General features: G+C 49.0%; 1 protein-coding gene across 3 annotated transcripts in view; it reads left to right on the top strand.

Annotated features, from left to right (window-relative positions):
• The window catches only part of LOC147722518 (enoyl-CoA delta isomerase 2-like), a 340043-nt gene that overhangs the window by 71400 nt on the left and 244076 nt on the right, over positions 1 to 24567 (top strand). For 2 of the 3 annotated variants that reach the window (XM_086965044.1, XM_086965041.1), the window contains exon 2: positions 6555 to 6720. In XM_086965044.1, the coding sequence (XP_086821170.1) occupies positions 6555 to 6720 (166 nt within the window). The remainder of the gene's footprint in view (positions 1 to 6554; positions 6721 to 24567) is intronic. The other variant, XM_086965042.1, reaches the window with a different exon arrangement.

Raw genomic sequence — 24567 nt, forward strand, 5'->3', positions numbered from 1 at the left:
GCGAGCGCGACTCTGCCATGCGCCTTGGAAACCGAAACCTAAGAGGCGCGGGACGTGAGCTGTCTATGGTAGAAGCTCACGCGCGCGGCTCTTAGGTTTCGTTTTGACTTGTTAATTTAAGGTGTGCGTTATAAGTAGTTAATTGAAGTTGAAAGGCTTAAAAACGTATTTTTGCCACGTCTTTGACCCCCACCACCTCTAGCTCACTGATCCCGCCCCCATTGCTCGCAGCATCACAGCTCACTGTTTGCACGCTGATGCAAAGCTAGACACCAACCAGCCCAAAACGCTGGTGCAGACATATCCTAAATTAGCCCTTCACATGCTCACTTTATGTGCTCGCCATTGCAGCATGAATTTTCAACCGACTGAGACCCTTGTGCATAACGCTTGCTCTAGCGACATCTTGTGGCAAATTGGTTTAATGCACTCAAATGATTATTCACTCCAGCCACTTGCTTTCGGGGCGCGAGCTCGTAAGATCTACTTGCTATAAGCCAGGCTGAAGTTAAACAAGCATATTAATTAGGATTTTGGTTGTAAGCACAGGCATTAGTTTAAAATGTTTTAGAGATTTTGCAGGAAGATATCAACCTCTGGAGCCTCGCAGTAATCACGGCTTATGGTCCTGAAACCAACAACAAATAATATCAATGATGCAAAATATATTAAAGGGGTCACAGAATTGTGAAATAAATACGTTTTTATGAATATTGAACGGCACAACAGCTTCCCCCTCCACCTGAGAGAAAACACTGACCATACCAGCCCAGGAGATTAATGAAAGGTACAAAGTGAACAATTGGTTGTGGGAAACCATGCATCAGGATGTCCTTATAGAGCACTATGCAAACTGTTTTTAATTTGAATGGTAAAATCGAAGTAATGAGCATGGTACAGTGGAGCAGCTGTGAGAAGATTTGGAGATACAAATCCTTGTAGGTCGCCTCTCATTCAGGCTTTCACACACAGCACCTTCACACACAGCACCTTCACACACAGCACCTTCACACACAGCACCTTCACACACAGCACCTTCACACACAGCACCTTCACACACAGCACCTTCACACACAGCACCTTCACACACCGCACCCTCACACACCGCACCCTCGCACACACCGCACCCTCGCACACACCGCACCCTCGCACAAACCGCACCCTCACACAAACCGCACCCTCACACACACACCGCACCCTCACACAAACCGCACCCTCACACACACACCGCACCCTCACACACCGCACCCTCACACACCGCACCCTCACACACTGCACACACTGCACCCACACCCACCCACACCCACCCACACCCACACCGCACACACTGTACCCACACACACACACACCGCACCCACACACACACCGCACCCACACACATACTCTGCACCCTCACACACACACACTCTGCACCCTCACACACTCTGCACCCTCACACACAGCTTATCTGTTATTTTCTTCATTTATTAGAAAGTTTACTCCCTTTAAGATCTGAACACAGCTGCCTGGTCCTGTTTATGGCTAATAGATCATGTCTGTAGCCACACTGCACCCTCACACACACCGCACCCTCACACACCGCACACTTACACACCGCAACCTTACACACACTGCACCCTCACACACACTGCACCCTCACAGACCATGCACCCTCACACACCGCACCCTCGCACACACTATTCCCTCACGCACAAACTGCACCCTCACACACACACTGCACCTTCACACACCGCAGCCTCACATACCGCACCCTACACACCGCACCCTCACACACATTGAACACTCACACACTGCACACTCACACACCACACACAAACACCGCACCCGCACCCACACTCACCCACACCGCACCCACACACACACCGCACCCACACCCACACCCACACACGCACCCACACACACCGCACCCACACACACCGCACCCACACACACCGCACCCACACACACCGCACCCACACACACCGCACCCACACACAGCACCCACACACACCGCACCCACACACACACCGCACCCACACACACTCTGCGCCCTCACACACTCTGCGCCCTCACACACTCTGCGCCCTCACACACTCTGCGCCCTCACACACTCTGCGCCCTCACACACTCTGCGCCCTCACACACTATGCACCCTCACACACTATGCACCCTCACACACAGCTTATTTGTTATTTTCTTCATTCATTGGAAAGTTTGCTCCCTTTAAGATCTGAGCACAGCTGCCTGGTCCTGTTTATGGCTGATAGATCATGTCTATAGCCACACTGCACCCTCACACACACTGCACCCTCACACACACTGCACCCTCACACCACACCCTGCACCCTCACACACACTGCACCCTCACACACTGCACCCTGACACACACTGCACCCTGACACACACTGCACCCTGACACACAGCTTATTTGTTATTTTCTTCATTCATTGGAAAGTTTGCTCCCTTTAAGATCTGAGCACAGCTGCCTGGTCCTGTTTATGGCTGATAGATCATGTCTATAGCCACACTGCACCCTCACACACACTGCACCCTCACACACACTGCACCCTCACACCACACCCTGCACCCTCACACACACTGCACCCTCACACCACACACTGCACCCTGACACACACTGCACCCTGACACACACTGCACCCTGACACACACTGCACCCTGACACACACTGCACCCTGACACACACTGCACCCTGACACACACTGCACCCTGACACACACTGCACCCTGACACACACTGCACCCTGACACACACTGCACCCTGACACACACTGCACCCTGACACACACTGCACCCTGACACACACTGCACCCTGACACACTCTGCACCCTGACACACTCTGCACCCTGACACACTCTGCACCCTGACACACTCTGCACCCTGACACACTCTGCACCCTGACACACTCTGCACCCTGCACCCTCACACCCCGCACCCTCACACCCCGCACCCTCACACCCCGCACCCTCACACCCCGCACCCTCACACCCCGCACCCTCACACCCCGCACCCTCACACCCCGCACCCTCACACCCCGCACCCTCACCCACTCTGCACCCTCACCCACTCTGCACCCTCACCCACTCTGCACCCTCACCCACCGCACCCTTACACACCCACACACACTGCACCCGCACACACACTGCACCCGCACACACACTGCACCCGCACACACTGCACCCGCGCACACACACTGCACCCGCACACACACTCTGCACCCGCACACACTCTGCACCCGCACACACTCTGCACCCGCACACACTCTGCACCCGCACACACTCTGCACCCGCACACACTCTGCACCCGCACACACTCTGCACCCGCACACACTCTGCACCCTCACACCCCGCACCCTCACCCACCCCGCACCCTCACCCACCCCGCACCCTCACCCACTCTGCACCCTCACCCACTCTGCACCCTCACCCACTCTGCACCCTCACCCACTCTGCACCCTCACCCACTCTGCACCCTCACCCACTCTGCACCCTCACATACCGCACCCTCACATACCGCACCCTTACACACCGCACACACACTCTGCACCCGCACACACTCTGCACCCGCACACACTCTGCACCCGCACACACTCTGCACCCGCACACACTCTGCACCCGCACACACTCTGCACCCGCACACACTCTGCACCCGCACACACTCTGCACCCGCACACACTCTGCACCCGCACACACTCTGCACCCTGACACACTCTGCACCCTTACACACTCTGCACCCTGACACTCTGCACCCTGACACTCTGCACCCTGACACTCTGCACCCTGACACCCCGCACCCTGACACCCCGCACCCTCACACCCCGCACCCTCACACCCCGCACCCTCACACCCCGCACCCTCACACCCCGCACCCTCACACCCCGCACCCTCACACCCCGCACCCTCACACCCCGCACCCTCACACCCCGCACCCTCACACCCCGCACCCTCACACCCCGCACCCTCACACCCCGCACCCTCACACCCCGCACCCTCACACCCCGCACCCTCACCCACTCTGCACCCTCACCCACTCTGCACCCTCACCCACTCTGCACCCTCACCCACTCTGCACCCTCACCCACTCTGCACCCTCACCCACTCTGCACCCTCACATACCGCACCCACACACACCACACACACACCGCACCCACACACGCACCCACACCCACTGCACCCGCACACCCACTGCACCCGCACACACTCTGCACCCGCACACACTCTGCACCCTCACACACACTCTGCACCCTCACACACACTCTGCACCCTCACACACACGCTGCACCCTCACACACACGCTGCACCCGGACACACGCTGCACCCGGACACACGCTGCACCCTGACACACGCTGCACCCTGACACACTCCAAATACCACTCAGTGCCACATAATTATATGCAACATAATTGCACACCTCATACTTACACTCTACTCAATGCAACATAAATTCACTTTATCTGTCTATCTATCGCCCTCCCTCTATCTATCGCCCTCCCTCTATCTATCGCCCTCCCTCTATCTATCGCCCTCCCTCTATCTATCTATCGCCCTCCCTCTATCTATCTATCGCCCTCCCTCTATCTATCTATCGCCCTCCCTCTATCTATCTATCGCCCTCCCTCTATCTATCTATCGCCCTCCCTCTATCTATCTATCGCCCTCCCTCTATCTATCTATCGCCCTCCTTCTATCTATCGCACTTACTCTATCTATCGCACTCACTCTAGCTAGCTAGCGCATCACTACAGCATCACTCAGGGCCACCACAGCATCACTGAATGCCACAGCATCACTCGTCACCACCACAACATCACTGAGCGCCACCACAGCATCAATATGTGCAACCATTCAACAACAACTGGTTCAAATATGTTCTCTCAATGTTTCAAGCTTTATTACAAATGTCACAAAAAGATGTTTATATTTCACTTCTGTTCTTGGATTTCCGTCACAATAAAATACAATGAACATAATCGTTAAATATTTACAAAAGCTATTGCCATTATAAATTACAATAACTTTTATTTAAGTATTAATTCTTAAAAAAATTAAAAGCCATTTTTATTTGTAATATCAATACATGTAGGTCACGTAAATACAACACATATTGCATTACAAATGCTATAGGTGTCACATTTGCGAAAGTTAAAACTATTGGCATTGTAAATGACTGTTAGACGGACCGGGAAGGTCGGCCGAGGAGAGAGGGAGAGGTCTCCGGGGAGAGCCGTCTCCAGCGATCGTACAGACAAGTAACTTCCCCCCCACAGACGTACACCACACAAGGATAAGGTTCAACGTTACTTTATAAGCAATTCTTTAGGTACGGTGAAATGGTACAAGGAGGTCTGGACTCCGGGGTCCCCTCTAGTTTAGTCTCTTGGTTGGGTAAGGGGGTAGCGGGACAGTCTTGTTACCAATCTGGCGGAGATGGTGGTAGATGAAAGAGCTCACAATCCTCGAGCTCGGCGTTCTAGATGATCGGGCCGCGGCGGAGCCAGCCGGTCCCGATGAAGGTGGAGGTTACAAACGGTCCGCGGCCACGCCAGCAGGTCCCGACGACGATGAAGGTTTCAGAAGGTTGCGGCAGCGCCAGCAGGCAGGACGATAGTTCGCAAGGCAGGGCTACGGCAGCGCCAGTAGTCCGTCAAGGATGAGTTCTTCACTGCGTCTCTCGACTCCAGGATACAACTGCCTTCCTGCTCTGGAGCTGCCCCAGTTATAGGGCTGGCGCCCTTTGATGTCCGGACCCTCGCACTTGGAGGTCGGGAGGTCCGGGATGAGGGAGTCCAGACACCCAGCAGGGGGGTGGAGCCAGCGCCTGGGGGAGCTGGGGGCGATCGGCACTTGGCGGGGGAGAGCCATCGACACCTCTCTCTCCCATTGACCTGCCAAGTAGTCCGCTCACCTCCTGGGTGGATGGTGGTGCCGGGATGTCGGGGCCTGGCCAGGCCCAGGGTTAGGGTCGATCGGAGGCCACGCGGCCTCGTGGTGCTGTGTCCAAGATGGCGCCCAGGCCGAGCGAGAGGGCCGGTAGGGGATCGGGCCCATGAGGTGGAGATGTCCAGGGGCAGGGGTCCCATAGGAGACGGGAAACGGGTAGTGGTTGCGTGTATCACCTGAGGAGCCGGGCTCGGGCCTGGTCGTGCGGGGAGGGAGCAAGCCCTTCATGTGGCCTGTCCAACAATGACAAAGCTATTAATTTCGCTATTTTCAAAACCAACACATAAATAAAAAATTTGTCATTTACAGTACCAATAGCTCAAACTTTCCTAATGCGAGACCTATTGCATTGCAAATGCTTGTATTATACGTGCCTTGGCTATTTGGAACATCTGATGAAACCAGTCTTTCAGTTCTTCGTAATTTGTTAGCAGCAAGCATTTTCCATGTTATCAAGTATAAATTCCTGTCCCTAGCAGGTAATTTCTTTACAACAGTGAATGTTGGGTTTGAACGTGCTGCTTAGCTAAATATTAGCTCGGCTGCGGGGGTGAAAGGGCAAACTATGTTAATTATTCTTCTAGGTGTTTTTCTTTTTTCATTTTACCTTCTCTTGCAGCAGGGCAGTACAAGCTGCTTTTTCTGCATCACTACAAATGCATACAAGTGGGGCAACAATGCAGGTGAAGGCAGGAGACTTTGAAAAAGCGAAAGAGCAGCTGAAGCTTTTAAAGGCCGATCCGGGAAATGAAGTAAAGTTGAAGCTGTACGCCTTATTTAAACAGGTACGGTTTTTAATCTATGCCTTGTATTCCAGCGAAGTACAGAAAGGGTGCTATATATATATATATATATATATATATATATATATATATATATATATATATATATATATATATATATATATATTGGAGTGTACTGTTTTTAACATCTTTTTATCGAAACAGTGTACAATAACAGACATCACAGTATTGCAGCATTTTATCTCTTATGCACCTTGTTGAACCCAGTAACTGTACAGTTTGTCCTTGTGCTTCGCCGCACCCTGGGGGCCCCACCCCCTCCCACCAAGCCCAGGTCCAAGAGATCTATCGTACCACAGAATTCAAGCAAAACCCCATTATATCACCCATGGTAGCCATATGTTCCCACTTGTTTGTGCATCCTCTGCCTTCATAAATCTGCTTATCGGTCAGCAAACGGTAGTCCATGTCTGCTTTCCATTGCCGTCGCTCAGGGGGGAAAGGCTGCCCCCCCACCCTCACCCCCCAATGCTAAACCACATTCCTCTTGACCATGTTGAGTCCCAGCATGTACATTTTGGGGTATCCTTTTTTTTTTTGTTTTGTTTCAAAAACCTTTATTGAAGTTATGCACATTACATTTATGCTCTTTACGGTTATTAGTGCACATTGTACAATCAGATATGTTGTCTCAGTTCACATCTACTTCAAGATAACATTTCAAACTCCCCCCCCCCCCCCCCCCCCCGCCCCCCCTTTAAAACTTCCAAATGCGACAGCATATCTAGTACTACAGGGTCTGGGGCGCTGTGGTATCTTGGTAGTCTACTACTCCCTCCTTCCACACGTTAAGGTCAGTATACATTGCATTAGGTAAACATTCATGTTCCGCTATCATAAATGTGGGCCAGACAAGTACCGGGCTTCACAATGCTCTCTCCCTCTCTCCAGGTCTCCCAATAACATCCTGGTTAGTGCACATAACGCTCTGCGTCTACCCTTTTAGCTTTTTCTCCTCCTGCTCCCCTTGTTCTGCCTCATTGCTTACATTCTGAGCCAGGAGATATGTTAGCAGGGGCCCCCAGATATCTTTGGGGCGGGATTTGATAGGTAGCAGGTCTGCATAATGATGTAGTTGTTCCTGCCAAGTGGACAGGTCTCGCACCCAATCTTTAAATTTAGGTTCCTGTCCTCTTCCCCACCTGCATGCAACCCTCCTTTTCGCTATCAGGACTCCCATAGCTAGGAATGTCTTATATACTGTCCGTATATCTTGTGTCCGGCCCAGGAGACCTATGAGCGGGGACATTGTAATCTACATATCTATCATTGCTGACAGTGCTTCAAAGACCGCTTCCCAATAAGCTTCCACTCTCTGGCACCGCCATGCCAAGTGCATGAAATCTGCTCCTTCCCTCCCACACCGTTCACATCTGTCATCCTCCCTTAGCTGGAATCTGTGCAGTTTAGCTGGGGTATGATACAGGTGATGGAGAATTTTAAAGTGTATGAGTCGTAACCTACTGCTGCTAGTGATCGCTTTCGACTGTGTACAGCTTATTTCCCATTGGTCATCCGTTAGCGGTTCCCCCAAGCCCTTATCCCATTCTGCTCTAGCCCACAGGGGCCCAGGAGGGGGGTCGCTCCTGACCTGTCTATACAGCAGGGAAATGACATGTGTGGGGGCCTCAGTCTGCACCAGTGCGTGTAATAGCGCAAACGTGTCGGGTTCCGCTAGGAATGCCTGGGTAACTGCTTTCATGCTCTGCCTAAGTCGGGTGTACAGGAATGTGTCCATAATGGTGGGCATATGTCCTCCAAAAAACTGCTCTTTATTGCGAAATTGTCCCCCCGTGTATAGGTCTCCCCAAGTGGCGTACCGTAGTGCATTCAGCATTGTGCAGCCCAATCCCTCACATGTAACCTGCAACATTAGATTGCGCAGTAGTGGCATCCTGGGGGAATACATTATAGGGGCCTCCATCTTACGCACCATCCATCTCCAAGCCGCCACGGTACAGTCTACTGTGGATGGATTCCGTCCTCGTTCCCTCACCTGCGTAAATAAATATCCCTCCGGGGGCGTTGGAGCCATATATCCATCTTCTACAGCTAAAGGGGGGTGGATGCATCCAATAGACAGCAAAATGCGCCTGTGCACAATAATAGTATTGCTCAAAATTTGGGACATCATATCCGACCTGATGGTATGGTAACATCAGTGTCGCTAAAATCAGCCATGCCGGTTTCCCTCCCCATATGAGCCGTACCAATTGTGTTTTAAGGGTGCGGAAGAAGAAACCGCCCGGGTAGTATGTTATGTTGATAAATAAATATAGGAATTTCGGTAAAATCGTCATCTTAATAAGGGATATCCTTCCCTCCATTGAGAGGGGCGGCTTTATCCATTTGGATATGCTGTCCGTAACTTTATCTATGGCCTTACCATAGTTTGTGCGCATTAATTCTTCTTTGTCCCTGGTAACGTGTATTCCTAAATATTTAAAATCCTCCATCTCCCACTGCAGCGGGTAGCCCAGCTGGTGCTGTGCAGTCTTACTAGTCAATGGGAATACCGCCGACTTGGCCCAATTAATTTGAACCCCCGATATAGCTCCAAATTTAGTGATTTCCCTCAACACCGGATTTAAGTTTTCCTGGGGTTTATGTATGTATAGTGTTATATCGTCCGCATAGAGGGAGAGAAGTAGTTGCCTAGCAGGGTACACTAGGCCCTGTGCTTATGGTGTTGCCTTAATTTTGCCGCCAAGGGTTCAATTGCTAGCGCGAAAAGGACCGGAGACAACGGGCATCCTGGTCTCGTACCCCTTGAGATAGGAAAGCTGTCAGATCTAGTACCCTTCATTAACCCCGAGGCTGGCGGACTGCTATACAGGAGCTTCACCCAATTTGATGTGTTTTATCTAGGAACCCGATTCAATATTGTGACTTTATGCCCCTGTACGGCTATAATCCATATTATCCCTATAATGGCATAAGAATCAGATCCATATTTCAGTAAATCGCCTTTGCAGTCCAAGGCACGGCAAAAGCTACTTCCTTGGATTCCTAGAGAGCACACCGAGTTTTTTCGACACACCAAACCTCCAGCAACCAGGGAAATCCCCACTTGCTTTGTTTTGATTTGTAATAGAACTCCTGCGAGCCCTGTAAGAACTGCCAGTTCTTAGTGACATCTTTATTGACGTCTTATGTTCAAACCTTACGTCAAACTCTGCACCTTTCAGGTATAAATATACCAACGTTGCCTTAAGCAAACACACGGTGCTGGTTTTGGAGCAGAGCAGCTAATCTACTTGCCTAGAGCCCAGCAGACGCGAAGAGCCCACGGACGCTGCCCCTCCTCTTTGACGCGCTGAGAAAGACGCTGTCTTTTCTCCTGCCGAGAAAATCCAGCTCCGGCGTTTCCAGCCTACCTTTGCGGGTGACTGGGATATCGAGTCCTGAGAGAGAGATACCAGACCTCCTACATTCTATTCTCAAGGTACAGTGCTGACTAAACCCTTAAAGAGAATTCTTGAACAGATCCTTGGCAACAAACCTACTTAACTTACACTGCTACTTACTCCTTCCCACGTATTAGGCTTAGGTCAGGTACACCAGGGTAGGCGTAGTTTAGAAGCACCAGTTGAGGACGTTAGCCTATGAATATATGTATGTATATATTTTATCCATTTTAAAGTGTCTTATGGCTAAGAAACCATATCAATGCTTTTACAGTATTATTTTATAATACTCCTTTTACTGTACGTACTTTACTTTATATTAAGTATTGCAATTGTGGCAATTCATTTCTCTTGCATGAGAAGGAAGACTGATCAATAAATAATACCTTTTATTGAAAACGCCCGTCTCTCTATTCTCTGCACTCTGGTGAAACTAAGAACGCACATCTGACTGAGTGAAATAGCTGTCTATTGTTTTCACGACTAGAGATTTACTCTTATTCTGAGGGAGCAAAGTTGCCATGTTTATGTGGTTGTCGGAAGCTGAATCCCTTCTTGTCTGAGCTAGGGAAGCTGATCTCTTCCTATTCATTCAAGAAAGTTTCCAGTGACCTCTGAGCTAGCTGGCGCAAATCTAAATTAAGTGTAACATAGCCAGTAGAGACCTAGAAGACCTCAGTCCTACGTCTACACTGCTGTTTATGTTCTTCCAATGCTCAGAGCCTATAGGGAAAATAGGAACTACACTACAAATTAAGTAAGGTATATGTCATTCCCATATGGCTTAGTGTTCCAAATCAGTAATCCCACTCTACAGAATCGAATGCTTTGGTGGCGTCAATAAAGACTGCCACCACCGCACTGTTAGGGTCTATATCTTGCATTACTGCCAGCAAGGTTCTGAGATTATGGGACGTAGGTCTATTTGGAACAAAGCCTGCCTGGTCTGGCAAAACCAGTCTCTCCATCAGGAGGTTGAGCTGTGTCGCCAGCACCTTAGCGAGCATTTTAGTGTCGCAGTTTAGCAGCGATAATGGACGATAGTAGTCGCAAGAGATTGGGGGTTTTCCTGGCTTTAGTAATGAAATTATCTGGGCTTCCTTCATGGTTACTGGTAACCTCTCCTCTTCCATCGCTTCATAGTACACTGCCTTCAGAATCGGAGCCAGGATTGACACATATGTTTTACAAAATTCCACTGGCAATCCCGTCAGACCCTGGCGCTCTTCCTGATTTCATATGCATAATTGCTTCCGTGATCTCATCTACCTCCAGTTCCAAATTGAGGAACTTTTGGTGGGTGTCTCCCAGCCACGCCAGAGCAGTGTCTTCAAAATATTGTTGCAGGTCTAAGGGGGAGCCCCTCTGGGAGGAGTAGAGTGTTTTATAGTAGTTCACGAACATATGCAGGTGCTCCGGCAGGTCCCTATGCGTCTGGCCATTCTCATCCTGTATTTCTACAATGTAATTCACAAATTTAGAGGGTCGTACCGCATTCGCCAATACCTTCCCTGGGCGGTCTCCCTCCCCATATATCCGAGCCACATGAGCTTCTTCATACTCTGTCATTTTAGTGCGTAGTGCGGCTCTAGTTGCTCCTACGTCGCTCCACTCCGATAATTCCCTTTCGAGTGTTTTAAGTTCTCCTTCCAGTTTATGTAAGCTTCTGTGCAGGTCCTTTAAGATGCCTCTCCCTTTAGAGATACACCAGCCCCGTACCGTGACCTTGAATGCCTCCCATACTGTTGTTAAGCTAGATACTGAGTTCATATTACGCAAAACAATTCCTGAATTTCCTGTTCTATTTCGGCCTTAAACACTGTGTCGTGGAGGTGCTGAGGATTAAGCCTCCAGTTAATATATGGGGATTGGTTGACCGGGGTCCGCAGTGTAGTCATGACTGGCGAGTGATCTGAATATGTGTGGGCAAGGTGGGACGCCCTCCCCACCCTGTGCGCCATGCCCACCGACACTTGTTGTTTTTGCAATTGCCGCCCTAAGTGCGCTGGGGATGCCCAGACGTGGGTCCCAGGCACTCCACACCACTTGGAGTCAAGCTAGCCGGGCTGATGAGAGGTGTTACCTCGAAACCGGTCCGGTCCTCGGATGCTTAATTCCGTTCTGGGAAGGACATGGCTTTTGTAGTTCGGACTGGACTGTTCCCATGGGGCAACAGGGTCAGAGCTAATTTGCATATCGCCATTGTCTAACCCAGGGTGGTGTGGAGTGCAAAAAAACAATGGATTTGGGCCCAGATCTTTTGACTGGGGGAAATGTGTGACATTGATCCACATTCGGTCCATCACTTGTTGTTTTTGCAAATGCCCACCGACACCAGCACATAGTCTAGCCTGGCCCAGGACACGTGACCGTGGAGTAGTGTGTCCCTTCTCTCAGTGTGGGGTGCTTGTATCTCCACCTGTCTAGCAAGTAATTGGTAGTTATGATATCCTTTAATGTCTGCTGCATCTTGGTATAATGCATGGGGCTGACGCGGGACCTGTCATTCGTTGTGTCTGCGACTGTATTGAAGTCACCCCTCTTCCCCCCCCCCCCCCCCCACCCCCACCCAAAATCACGTAAGTTGTGCCAATCGTCTGAATCTTCCTCCACACTTCAAGTAAGGCGTGTGTCATCCATGTTGAAATAAATGCAAACTATTGATTCAAAGTATATGTCATAGGAGGATGTTACACTAACACATATGTATATTGTAATTTTCAGTTACCCCTGACGAAGAGCCATAATGGCTTGAAATGCATTGGGCGTGAATAAACTGCTTTTTAAGAACTTGGCTTTAGTACGTGTTTAAGAAGAAGGTTCAGAAGGCCCATCTTTAACATAAGAAACTTGGGAAATTGCCTCTTATCTCATATGCTGAGTGTAACAAAAAAAAGTGTACATTTATTTGGCTAAAACTACGAAAAACGGAACTATGAACAATTGAGTAAAAGGACAAAAGGTGAAAATTAAACAGACTGCTAATTGCGGTATTTCGCTGTGCCACTGGTTTGGGACACAGAGTTCTATTTAGGATGTCATCCATGTTGGGGCCATACTAGTTGGCAATCGTTACGTCATGGGAAATCAGTCTCCACCAGAGCAGACCGTATCTTCCATTTACATCCATTTCCATGCCTCCCTGCACAGACTACACCCCACTTCTATTTTTTTTATTTAAAAATTTTTATGGCACATCATACAACAATTTGTCATTTACATACACAGAGATCTCGATACACAGTATAACCCAAATAATTACTATGTATATAAAAAAAAAATTATAAGTCATCAACACTTTCAGGTGGAAAACAAGCCTTATAAATTATTAACCAAGGGGTATCCTTACTCTCTCTTTCCACCGATATATAGGATTCCAAATTTTTAATCCCAATTTTCTAGTTCTTTTACCCTTCCTGGCGTATATACCTTTTTCAAGGTTAAATATCCCTAATAACAAAGCAATCCATTGTTGTATTGTAGGGGGGATAGGATCCCGCCATGCTCTTGCAATTAATAGTCTGTACACTGCCATCGCTAGGAATATAAATTCAGTATTATCGTCCCTATAACCCCTAACCCCTAGCATGATAACCATTGGTGTTAAAGTCTCATTTACACCCAGAGTAAACCTCATAAAATCTTCAATCTCCTTTCGTAGATTCTCTAATTGGGGACACAGTGCGAAAATGTGAATACTATCTGCTACTGGAGCATTACATCAAAAACAAGTTGTCCCTGTGGTCGCCCCCCACTGTGCAATGCGGTCCGGTGTATGATAGAGTTGAAATACAGTTTTAAAATGCTGCGATTGAAGAGGAGCAGAACACAGCACAGAGCATCCTAACTCTAGTGAATCCAGAAAGAATTGACTCTGTACACCTAGTTTCCCTGCCCATTTATCTCCAAATTTCTCAGTATCGTCTTTTTTTAGGCCTGCTAGACTGGCATAAAAGAATCGTATAGAACACACTCCCCCCTGAGCTAGAGATTCCATAAGGTTACTTTTCCGAAATCCGGATTCTCCCCCTTTTTTCTTACCCAAAAAGCTCCTGATTTGCAGATACTTAAAAAAACTATTTCTTGTAATGCCAAATTTACCCATCCGATCTGAAAATTGTAATATATTCCCATCCGTTCCCATCAAATCCCCTATACTTTTTACGCCTTGCATATCCCATTCCGCCATTATAGAATCTGAAAATATCAAGGGGGGTAGTGTTCTATTCCTGTACAATCTAGTATACCTATTGTATCTTCCTAGTCCGCATTTCTTTGCTACTGCTATCCAGATATTATATGCAGCTTTAACTGTTTTAAATCGTGTATGCTTATAGTAGAGGAAATCTGCGTGATTTAGGAAAGCATTTGCGGCATCTGCCCCCAGTACAATAGAATATACCATTGTCGAGCAAGATCTAACATTCACCTCTCGGTTATCAGCCCCCAGCAAACCCTGGGTGTATTGTAGTACAGATGCCCAGTAATATAGCCTGAAGTCTGGGACCCCCCACCCTCCTCTAACCCTTGGTAGCGTCATGAACTTATAGGCCCTTCTCGTTTTCCCATAAGACCATATAAATTTATTAAGTATTGATTCTAGTTTACTAAACCAGATTGTTTAAAAAAAAAGAGGAATCGTGCGAAAAAAATAAAGGAATTTGGGAAGAATAATCATTTTAATTACATTTGTACGTCCTACTAGCGAAAGTTTAAGCTTATCAATTCTGGCCAGATCTGTACTTACATCTTTAATTAACGGAGAGATATTCCGTCCTACCACTGTGTCCAGATTAGGTGATATCTCGACTCCCAAATATGTTGCTGCGGGAACCACTCGAGCATCATTATATAAGACCACAGAGTTTTGGATGATTTGTGTCTTTGCGCTGTTTAGTTTATACCCGGATATTCTTCCAAATTTACTAGCCTCCCGCTCAACCTCCTCCACTGCTTTGGCTGGGTCTGGAGTGATTATAGCAACGTCATCTGCATATGCTAGAACGTTAACCTCCGCTCCATTCGAGATGAGCGGTGGAATATTCGGGTTAGCTTTTAAATAACGCAAATATGGGTCCATATATAATGCGAAAAGAAGGGGAGAACTAGGACAACCTTGCCTAGTACCTCTTTTAATTTGTACAGGTGCCGTTAAGTCTCGATTAATTTTAATTCTAGCTGTAGGTGCCTTGTATAGAACCTGAATTGCCCTTATGAATTTATCGCCAAAACCATATACTTTCATTATTTCCCATAAGTATAACCTAGCCACCCTGTCAAAAGCCTTCTCGGCGTCGAGGAACATGGCTGCCAGCGGGCCGCCAATAACCTCCATAGCATCAAAGCAAGTGATTACTGTTCGAACATGTGTAGTGGTACCTTTTCCTGGAATGAATCCATGTTGCTCTGGTGTAACTAATTTTTCAATAATGGTAGACAGCCTTGTTGCCAAAATTTTAGAATATAATTTCACATCCGCGTTCATAAGGGCAATTGGTCTATACGACCCTGGTGTTGTAGGAGGCTTGCCATGTTGCTCTGGTGTAACTAATTTTTCAATAATGGTAGACAGCCTTGTTGCCAAAATTTTAGAATATAATTTCACATCCGCGTTCATAAGGGCAATTGGTCTATACGACCCTGGTGTTGTAGGAGGCTTGCCGACTACACCCCACTTCTAACAAGAATAGCCACCCCTCTAGAATAGCTAGAGTATGATGCGAAACAGTGATGGGCTGCCCATTTTGCTGCAAATTGGGGTTGGCTCCTCTGGGCCAGGTGGGTTTCTTGTAACATGGCCACCTGGGCATGTCTATCCAAATATCCAAGGACCTGTCTCCTCTTCCTTGCGTCGTTCAGTCCACGTACATTCCAAGATAAAAACGGTAATTTCTTTTACAGCATTTGCACCATGATCCATTGTCCCAACTCCTGCTTACACCTAGTACATGTATGCATTGTCTATTGTCTGTCCCTGCAACAATGAACTTCCACGCAACTCCCCATCCCCCCCACACCAGCTTCCCCAACTTGCCGGGCATGTAATCCCTCCCCCCCTCAATAATGCGAAGGTCCATTATGTTATCCTCCTCTCGTGAGGGAATTAAAGGGGTTTGCCCTCGTATGGGGGACACTAGGGGCCCACAACCCGCCCTCTCTCCTCCACTATTTCACCCACGTGCAGCGCCACTCGATTAAGTTGGTTGCATTAGTGGGACGGAGGGGAGTGTCCGGGCGGAACTAATAGTATAACATTAACATTGTTAATATGTCACCAACTTGGAGGTGTTCACAAAGTACATATCGGCCATGTCAGTCTATAGTATGCTTTTCAATTCCAGTCCCGCAGTTCAGGTTCGGCCTAGGTGAATGAGATCTAGAGCGCCTCCGCCTCCTGGGATGCTGCTCTTTGGTTTCTCCTGAGGTATTCTTCGGCTTGTTGGGGGGGGGGGGGTTGTGAAGAAATGTTGCTTGCCTAAATGGGTGATTCTAAGTTTAGCTGGGTACATTCTGGCATACAGGATGTTTTGTGCCAATAGTTTTCTTCACTGCTGCATATTTATGTCTTGCCTCTTGAACCGCCTACGTAAAATCCGGGCAGAACGCCAGGGTAGTGTTCTCATATCTCACTTGTTTCTTTTCCCGGGCCAAAAGTAACACTCTCCCGATAGTTTAAAAATCATACTATTACAGGTCGGGCGGTGCTCCCGGTGGTGGGCACGCCGTTAACGATTGGTGGGCCCTCGGCACAGGCAAGTGGCCGAAAAGGCTTCCTCGCCAAACAGTTAGATAACCAGCTTTTCTATGAAGTCCTCCATTCAGCCTGTGTTGGTTGATTCCGCCAGCCCAAGGACACGAACATCATTCCTTCGGGAGCGCGCCTCCAAATCTTCGTTCTTATTTGCTATCACTTTCAGCAGTTTGTCCATTTGGAGTACTTTTTCTCTTGTCACCACTGCTCCATCTTCCAGTTCCGACACCCTGGTTTCAGCCTCCTTGATTCTCTGATCATGCTGTTCAAGTTTATTCACCACCGATTCCATTCTGACGTTCATGGTATCTATATTGGCGTCAATAGATGTGAGGTTTTGTTTCTTTCCTAACAGGATTGCTTTCCAGTCATCATCTTGTTGCTCTGCTGGGCTTGCGTCTCTCTGCTCCGCTGAGCTCTATGTCTGCCCTCTGCGGGGGTCAAACAAAAGCTTGGCTTGTTTTGCCTCTGTGCGTCCCAGGTTGATGGTGCCTCGTCTCACTATGATCAGGGCGTAGTGTTAGGGCAAGCGCACCCTTCTGGCTCGCTGCTGTCACCTCCCCCCCCCCCGTCTCCAGAAGCTAGGTTTGTTACCCGCTCCTGCTATGCTCAGGTCCTGCTGGCCACACTTTTTTGTTGGGGCCCTCGTGCACTTCGTTACTCTGTGGGTCCTGCCACCGTTTTTCAGCCACACTCTGTTCAGGGTTGTGTGGGCCTACCACATTGTCAGATCTAGAAGTCCCTCTACTCTGCTCCCCCCTGTCCTGCCAGGGTTTGCTACTGAGGTCTGGAGGCTGGCGGCATAACGTTGGGTGGCCCTCGCTCTGACACCCCCCTCGCTGATCAATTCTCAGGCCTCGGGCTCACGCTAGTTCCCACTGCATTCTGGACTCTGGCATGAATTGGCAGTGCGTCAGATCGAATTCTGCTTCCTCCCCGTGCCGTCTGCTTCCTCCCCGTGCCGTCTGCTTCCTCCCCGTGCCGCCTGCCCCCTCCCCGTGCCGCCTGCCCCCTCCCCGTGCCGCCTGCCCCCTCCCCGTGCCGCCTGCCCCCTCCCCGTGCCGCCTGCCCCCTCCCCGTGCCGCCTGCCCCCTCCCCGTGCCGCCTGCCCCCTCCCCGTGCCGTCTGCCCCCTCCCCGTGCCGTCTGCCCCGGGGCTATGCAGTCCCTGTCCCCTGTCTTGTCACTGGGATGCTGTGCAGGGGTCCCTTATGGCAGAAAATGGTCTCCACGCTAGAGTCCCCTCCGATCTCCTGCTGTGCGTGGCAACACAAAATGGCAGCCTCCTCTTCCCTCAAGCGCGCCAGTACCTGTTGCTATGGGCGAAGTACGGTGGGACTCAGTATGGTCACCCCCCCCCCCCCCCCCCCCCCCACCCCATCCGCACATCTGGGGCGTTTATGGCAATCCACACGTTAATATGGTTCCCCCTCGCACCGATCACGTAGCCCTCTGTCCAAGCGCGGGAGCCCACTTCTCCCTTTTAACCACTCCCATCACAGTTCCTCTCCTTATTGTGTTGCAGACGCTCGGGCAGTGCAGCTGCAGCTCACCGCTGCCGTAATGTCTTCCGTGCGGGTGTCGTCCGAGCCCGCATCCGCAGCAGCTCGGGCCTTTATTTCCCTAGCGGCGACTCCTCCAGCGGGGCCCAGTCTCCCCTGGTCTTGCCTGATTTCCGCGGCTGCCGTGTCTCCCGGCGCTCCGCTTCTGACTTACGCGCTGAGATTCCCCAGCTCATTCTCCGCTGCAGTTTACTCCAGGGCGCTGTAAGTTGCACCACGGGAGGCAGTGTTTCGGCTCTCCGTGCAGGTGCTTGAAAGGCTAGTTATTTAACTCCGGATGGGAGTTATGGTTGAAGTTCCGCCCAAACTGGCTAGATCCTTATTAGAGCGTGGCCATTTTGGTTGTGCGCCCTCTAGCCACATTTTGGGGTACCCTGTCAAAAGATTTCCCTATAGACGTCCAATATGGCCGTAGGAGGTTTTTAAGATCATTTGAGCCACTTCTACCACACCCTTTAAAGTTCCTCAGTTGGAGACTGTCCCATAGTGTATGGATAAAGTTGCTTTTTTGCCCACATCCTCTTCGGCAACGATCAGTGCCCTACTGCCAGTTTTTGCTAAGAGTCTTTTGGTGAGGTATGCTCTATGCAGTATTTTTAGTTTTACCAATCGTAATCCAGTCCTTATGGATACCTCTCTAGGAGCGCTGAGCTCCACTTCCCATTCCCCCCTCTAGGAAAGACCCTACATCTTCCTCAAGTTTCCCTATAAATCTTCTTAACGGGTCTGGTGTATTGTTGATCATTTTCCTGCATTTCAAGGATCTAGCTTTTTGTGGATAGGCCTTGGATGATAATCTCTCTTCCATAGGGGAGGTGTTCTTAATTCTTGTTCCCCTCGGGATAGGGGCTGCCAGGGCATACCATAATGGTAGGTATGCTTCTGAATCTGCTTATTACTATTTCTTTTTAGAGGACCTCCAGCGGCTAAGGACCATAACTCCTTTTCCTCTCTAAAAGAGAGAGTACAGAGTAGTGCCCCTAAAAATGCACACCTGCAATAGCACAACCTCATCTGCATTGTACAGGAAGATGATAGGGAAATGGACCCTTATTTCTCAGAGATCCAGGTGGAGAGAGAAGCAGCCACAACTCTGCCTGTACTGTCCAATCCCAGGGCACCAATTACAACAACCTGTACACTCCAGTGCTTTTTGCTCTGACTACCAGTGCATCAGCAGTCAAGTCTGGTGTACTCCATGGTCACCCAATCCCTGTATGGCATGGCACCACTTTTCATGGGAGGCACAAAATGTTTGAAGGGAAAAGCAATCAAAGTGCGTATCCCTGCCATTTTCACCAGTGAACTGCAGAGGTGAGCTGGGTCTGGAAAACAGCAGAAGGCACTGGATCTACGCAAGACTAGACCAACGCCTGCTGTTTGTTTAAACGCGTGCACCAAGTTCCGGCAAGATTTAGTCAAGTGCCACATGTTGGAGATTTTTTCGCGCGCAACTCGTTCACATTAAGTTGGAGAGCGCAACTGAGAATTTGCGTTGCCTAGAGCAATTTTTGGGTTCTAGAAGTCCTCCTGGTGAGAAACTATCTCCTTCTTGAGCCTCATAAAAATTACCCCCTGCAGGTCCTGAATGTAGTTTTCCTCCAGAGGGAGTGGAGAACTTGGAGGTTTCACTCTGGTCAATGTAGAGGATCTGTGCTAAGCTCTCGGTGGCATTGATAATTCCTTGATTTCCTCCGGGCGCAGCCATATCAGACATTGATGGTTGAGAACCCATACTGCAAAAAACACAGTTGATGGACAGAATGTAGATAAATGTCATACATTCACCCCAGTACAAGGATCTGGGCCTAAATGCATCGTTTTTTTGCACTCCACACCACCCTGGGTTAGACACTGGCTATATGCAAATCCGCTCTGACCCTGTGCATCATGGGTCCAGTCCGAACTACCAAGCCATGTCTTTCCCAGACCGGAATCAAGCATCCAAGGACCGGTTTCTGGCTATCAGCCTTCATCAGCCTGGATAGCTTGACTCCAGTGGTGTGGAGAGCCTGGGACTCACGTCTGAGTATACCCAGCACACTCGGGGTGAAAATTGCAAAAAACAGAGAACCCATACTAACATCAGAGCCCTGCTTTATCTCTCGCACTGATCCCAAGGTCACAGTATCACTCGTATCTTGCAATGAGCCACTTTGCTCTTCTATATGTACTTGTGCCCCCTTCGCTTTTTCTGTCACGGGCTGCTCATCGTTCTTGCGATTTTCTGCCTCTCCTACACCCCCAGACAGTGCTTTGACATTTTGGTGCTGATTTTTGCTCCCGGGCCCCTTCCCAGAGAACATCCCAGGGATTATTGCCATTTTCCCCCGTCCGACGCCGGCCGCGGTTGTAGCTAAAGTCCCCAAACCTTTATTTTTGCAGTCCTCACTCACGTTTTCTGGGGGTTGTGACTTCTCCATAGCTCTCCCCTTAGCTGCGCCCTTCCTAAGACTCACCGGTAAAACCTTGGTCCCGGTTCTCTCAGCTTTACAATTTTTTTCCTTTTCTGGATTCAGGACCAGCGGCGGCACTCCTTTCCGAGCGGCAGCCGTTGGTTGTTCCATAGCGCCGGCAGGAATCTTTCCGTTCTTACGCGGCGGCGGCATATGAGCACCAAATTTGCCGAACACGGCAGCTTCCTGCTTCAGATTCTTTGGAGACCACACCCTCCACAGGTGCGCCCGACTGCGGAGGAAGGTCGCCGCCAGCCGAGCCACCCGAACCGAGACACTGGGATTCCACCGTAAAAACATGAACTTCTCCGGTAAATGCACGACCCGATAGCTCTTCAAATTTCTTCACTTCTGGAGAGTATTCTCACTCCTCTTTTTCTCCGTTCTGTACCGTTATGCTCACGGAAACACCTTCATTACATCAAAACCAGACAGGGGAGACGCTCACTCGGGATCAAGCGGCCACCATCTTGCCTCCCAAAAACGAGTAGGTGGGCAGCACTTCCTAACAGGACCCATGAATACGCTGTAGAATTATCAGTCAATTTTTGACTCACTTGGTTGTGTGTCCTTACATAAACCATATGTGTGTCAACCAGAAAACTCAGCGATACCGGATTTTTATTTATTTATTTATTTATTTATTATATTTAGAGTTTTATATAGCGCTACTGGACCCGAGGGTATCGGAGCGCTTTTACAAGGTTGGTATACATACGAGAGATATTTCACAGTGTGCATTAATCATGAAGGATAAAAACATTACAATCAGATGGATAGGAGGTAGCCATATAAGACAATATAAGCAGCTTGCAAGTAATCATGTGGGATAAAAAACATAGTTATTAAATGAGGAAGTGGGGAGGAAAGGCATGGAAATCAAAAAGAGGAATGGGAGTATAGAGAATCGGAGAAATAGGGGGTGTAAAACAAGGAGAGGAGGTAAGAGAGGTGAGAAGAGGGTGTGGTGAGGGCATAGCAGGGGAGCAGGAGTGGACAGTGCTCAAAACAGTGACATTAGGTGCCCCAATATTTGTTGAGAAGAAGTGATTTGAGCCTTTTTTTGAAGAGGGTAGGAGGGGTTGCAGCGGAGATCCTTGGGGATAGAGTTCCAAATCGTAGGTGTATTACCAGAGAATGCACGGGATTGGGTTTTTTGCATTTGAGTTTGGGCGGAATTAAAACAAGGGAGTTAGTGCTCCTAAGGGACCTAGAACACCCAGCTTTTTGTAATTTGTCAGCAAGATAAGAGTGGGTGTTTAGGTGGAAGGCTTTGTGCGTGATGCACGCAATCTTGCAAGTGGATCTTCCTTCGATTGGGACCCTGTTGAGGCTTTTAAGGACAGTTGAGATGTGGTCAAATTTTTTACAATCGGAGATAAGTCTGGCGGCGAGGTTGAGACCACATTTAATTGGTGCCAGGTGGATTTTAGGGGTGCCAGCGAGTGTTGCGTTACCGTAATACATTTTAGACAGGACTAGTGATTGTACGACGATTCTAAAGTCATCGGCTGGAATAAAAGGTTTCAATTTTTTGAGGTGATGAAGGGTTAAAAGGGCATTTTTTTCAGCATTTTTGATGTGAGGTATGAGATTTAAATTGGGATCAATGCTGATGCCTAGTGATTTGACAGTTCGAGGTGGAGAGGGGGCAATTGAGAGCTGTGATATCGTTGATCCAGAGATGAATAGGGAGAGAATTGCTCTTGGGACTAAATAGGATGACTTCAGTTTTTTTAGGGTTCAGTTTGAGATGATTGAGGTGGAACCAGGCTTGAGCTTTATTCAATGTGTCGTTGAGGTGAAGGATGTCATTATGGGATTTGATCTTGTAGTGGAGTTGGGTGTCATCTGCATAGAGGTGGTAGCATATTTTAGCTTGTTTGAGAATGAGGGTGAGAGGTTCCATGAATAGATTGAATAGGGTGGGGGAGAGGATAGAGCCTTGTGGAACGCCAAGTGAGACCGGTTGGGGTTTGGAGAGGCATTGACTAAGCTTAATTTGTTGGGATCTGTTATGAAGGAATGAGGAGAACGATTTGAGTACGGTGCCCTCAAGACCAAAGCGAACTTTAAGGGTGTTAAGAAGGGTGGGATGGTGGACAGTGTGGAATGCCGCCAAAAGGTCAAGGAGGATTAGTGGAGAGGATTCACCTCTGTCTAGGGAGTGGTGAATGTCGTCTGTAATATTGAGCATGGCCGTTTCGGTACTGCAGCCTTTTCTGAAGCCCGATTGGAACATGTCAAGGAGATTGAAAGAGACGATATGGTTATCAAGTTGGGAAAGACATTTTTCCAGAGCTTTTGAGAGGAAGGGAAGGTTAGAGATGGGGCATAGGTTGTTGAGGTCATTGGGGTCGGCGGAGGGGTTTTTGAGGTTGGGGGAGATTTGGCCTAACTGAAGGGAGGCGGAAACACAGCTAGTGCACAGAGAGAAGTTGATGATATTGGTCCAGAGCGGGGCGATGATGTGTTTGAGTTATTTGACCAGGTGAGAGGGAAGAGGGTCTTTAGTGTGAGAGGAAGGTTTGAGTTTTGCGATAATGTTGGTGATAGCTGTTTCAGAGACAGGGGAGATGGCAGGGTGGTTGGGAGTTGTCTAGAAAAAGGGGAGAGGAGGTCGAGCTAGTGCTACGAATGTTAGGGAGGGGGTGAAGTTTGAGGGGAGGTTGAGGTGAGAGGGGGTGGAGGCGAAGGAAAGTTCGATCGTGTTGACTTTGTTGGAGAAGAAGCTGGCGATTTCTTCACATCTTTCAATAGAGGCTAGAATTTTGGGAGGGCCAGAGGAGGTTTGTTTCTTAACAATGTTAGAGTTCCCTAGGGCAGGTTTCTGGCCTGGTCTAGCTGCGCTCGAAGATAGGAGGCTTTTTCATTGAAGATGTGTTTTTTATATTGGGCCCTAGCATTTCTCAGAAGTACCACATTGTCAGTGGTAGGATGATTCCTCCAGGTACGTTCTGATTGCCTGAGTGCCCATCTTTCATTGTTAAGATCCAAATTGAACCTGGATTTTGGTGGGATGTTTTTTTCTTGTTTGTATTTGATAGGGGCAATTTGATCCAGGGTTTCCCGAATAGAGTTATTGTAGTGTTCAGTTAGGTCATTGGTGCTATGGGAGAGTGGAGGGAGAAGTATGCGAGATTTAATGGAGGATTCCAATTTGCCTGGCGGAATAAGGTGAAGTTTACGAGTAGGTTTCAAAGTAGGTTTCAATGGTAGACCGCCTATGCGGGTCGGGTGTATAGTGGAGCGATTTAAGTTGAAGAGGATAAGGTGATGGTAGGACCAATCTACTGGAAGGATCTTTGAGAGGGAGGCGAGATCCTTGCTAGAGGGTAAGTTCTGGAGAAGCGGTGGGGGGGGGGGGTGCGAGACAATTTTGTTTGTGAAGGAACCAGAAGTTGAGGTGTCAGAGGAGGCGTGGGGGCAGGGAGAGGCAAGTGAGGTGCAGAGTCCAGCGGTTGAGTGGGTGAGCGGGGAGGGTTCGAGGGCTGTGAGAGGAGTTGGGATAGTGCATTAAAGTGATGTTCAAAGATGAGTAGGTGATTTTCAGACGCTTAGATGAGGATGTTTCCAGATTTGAAGATGTCAAGAATGATTAAGAGGGAGTGGTGGGTAGTTTGTCTCCCGCAAGATCCCTTACGGTCTCAGTGA

The sequence above is a fragment of the Lissotriton vulgaris genome, chromosome 4_1 (genome assembly GCF_964263255.1).
Source record: "Lissotriton vulgaris chromosome 4_1, aLisVul1.2, whole genome shotgun sequence".
Classification (NCBI taxonomy): Eukaryota; Metazoa; Chordata; class Amphibia; order Caudata; family Salamandridae; genus Lissotriton; species Lissotriton vulgaris.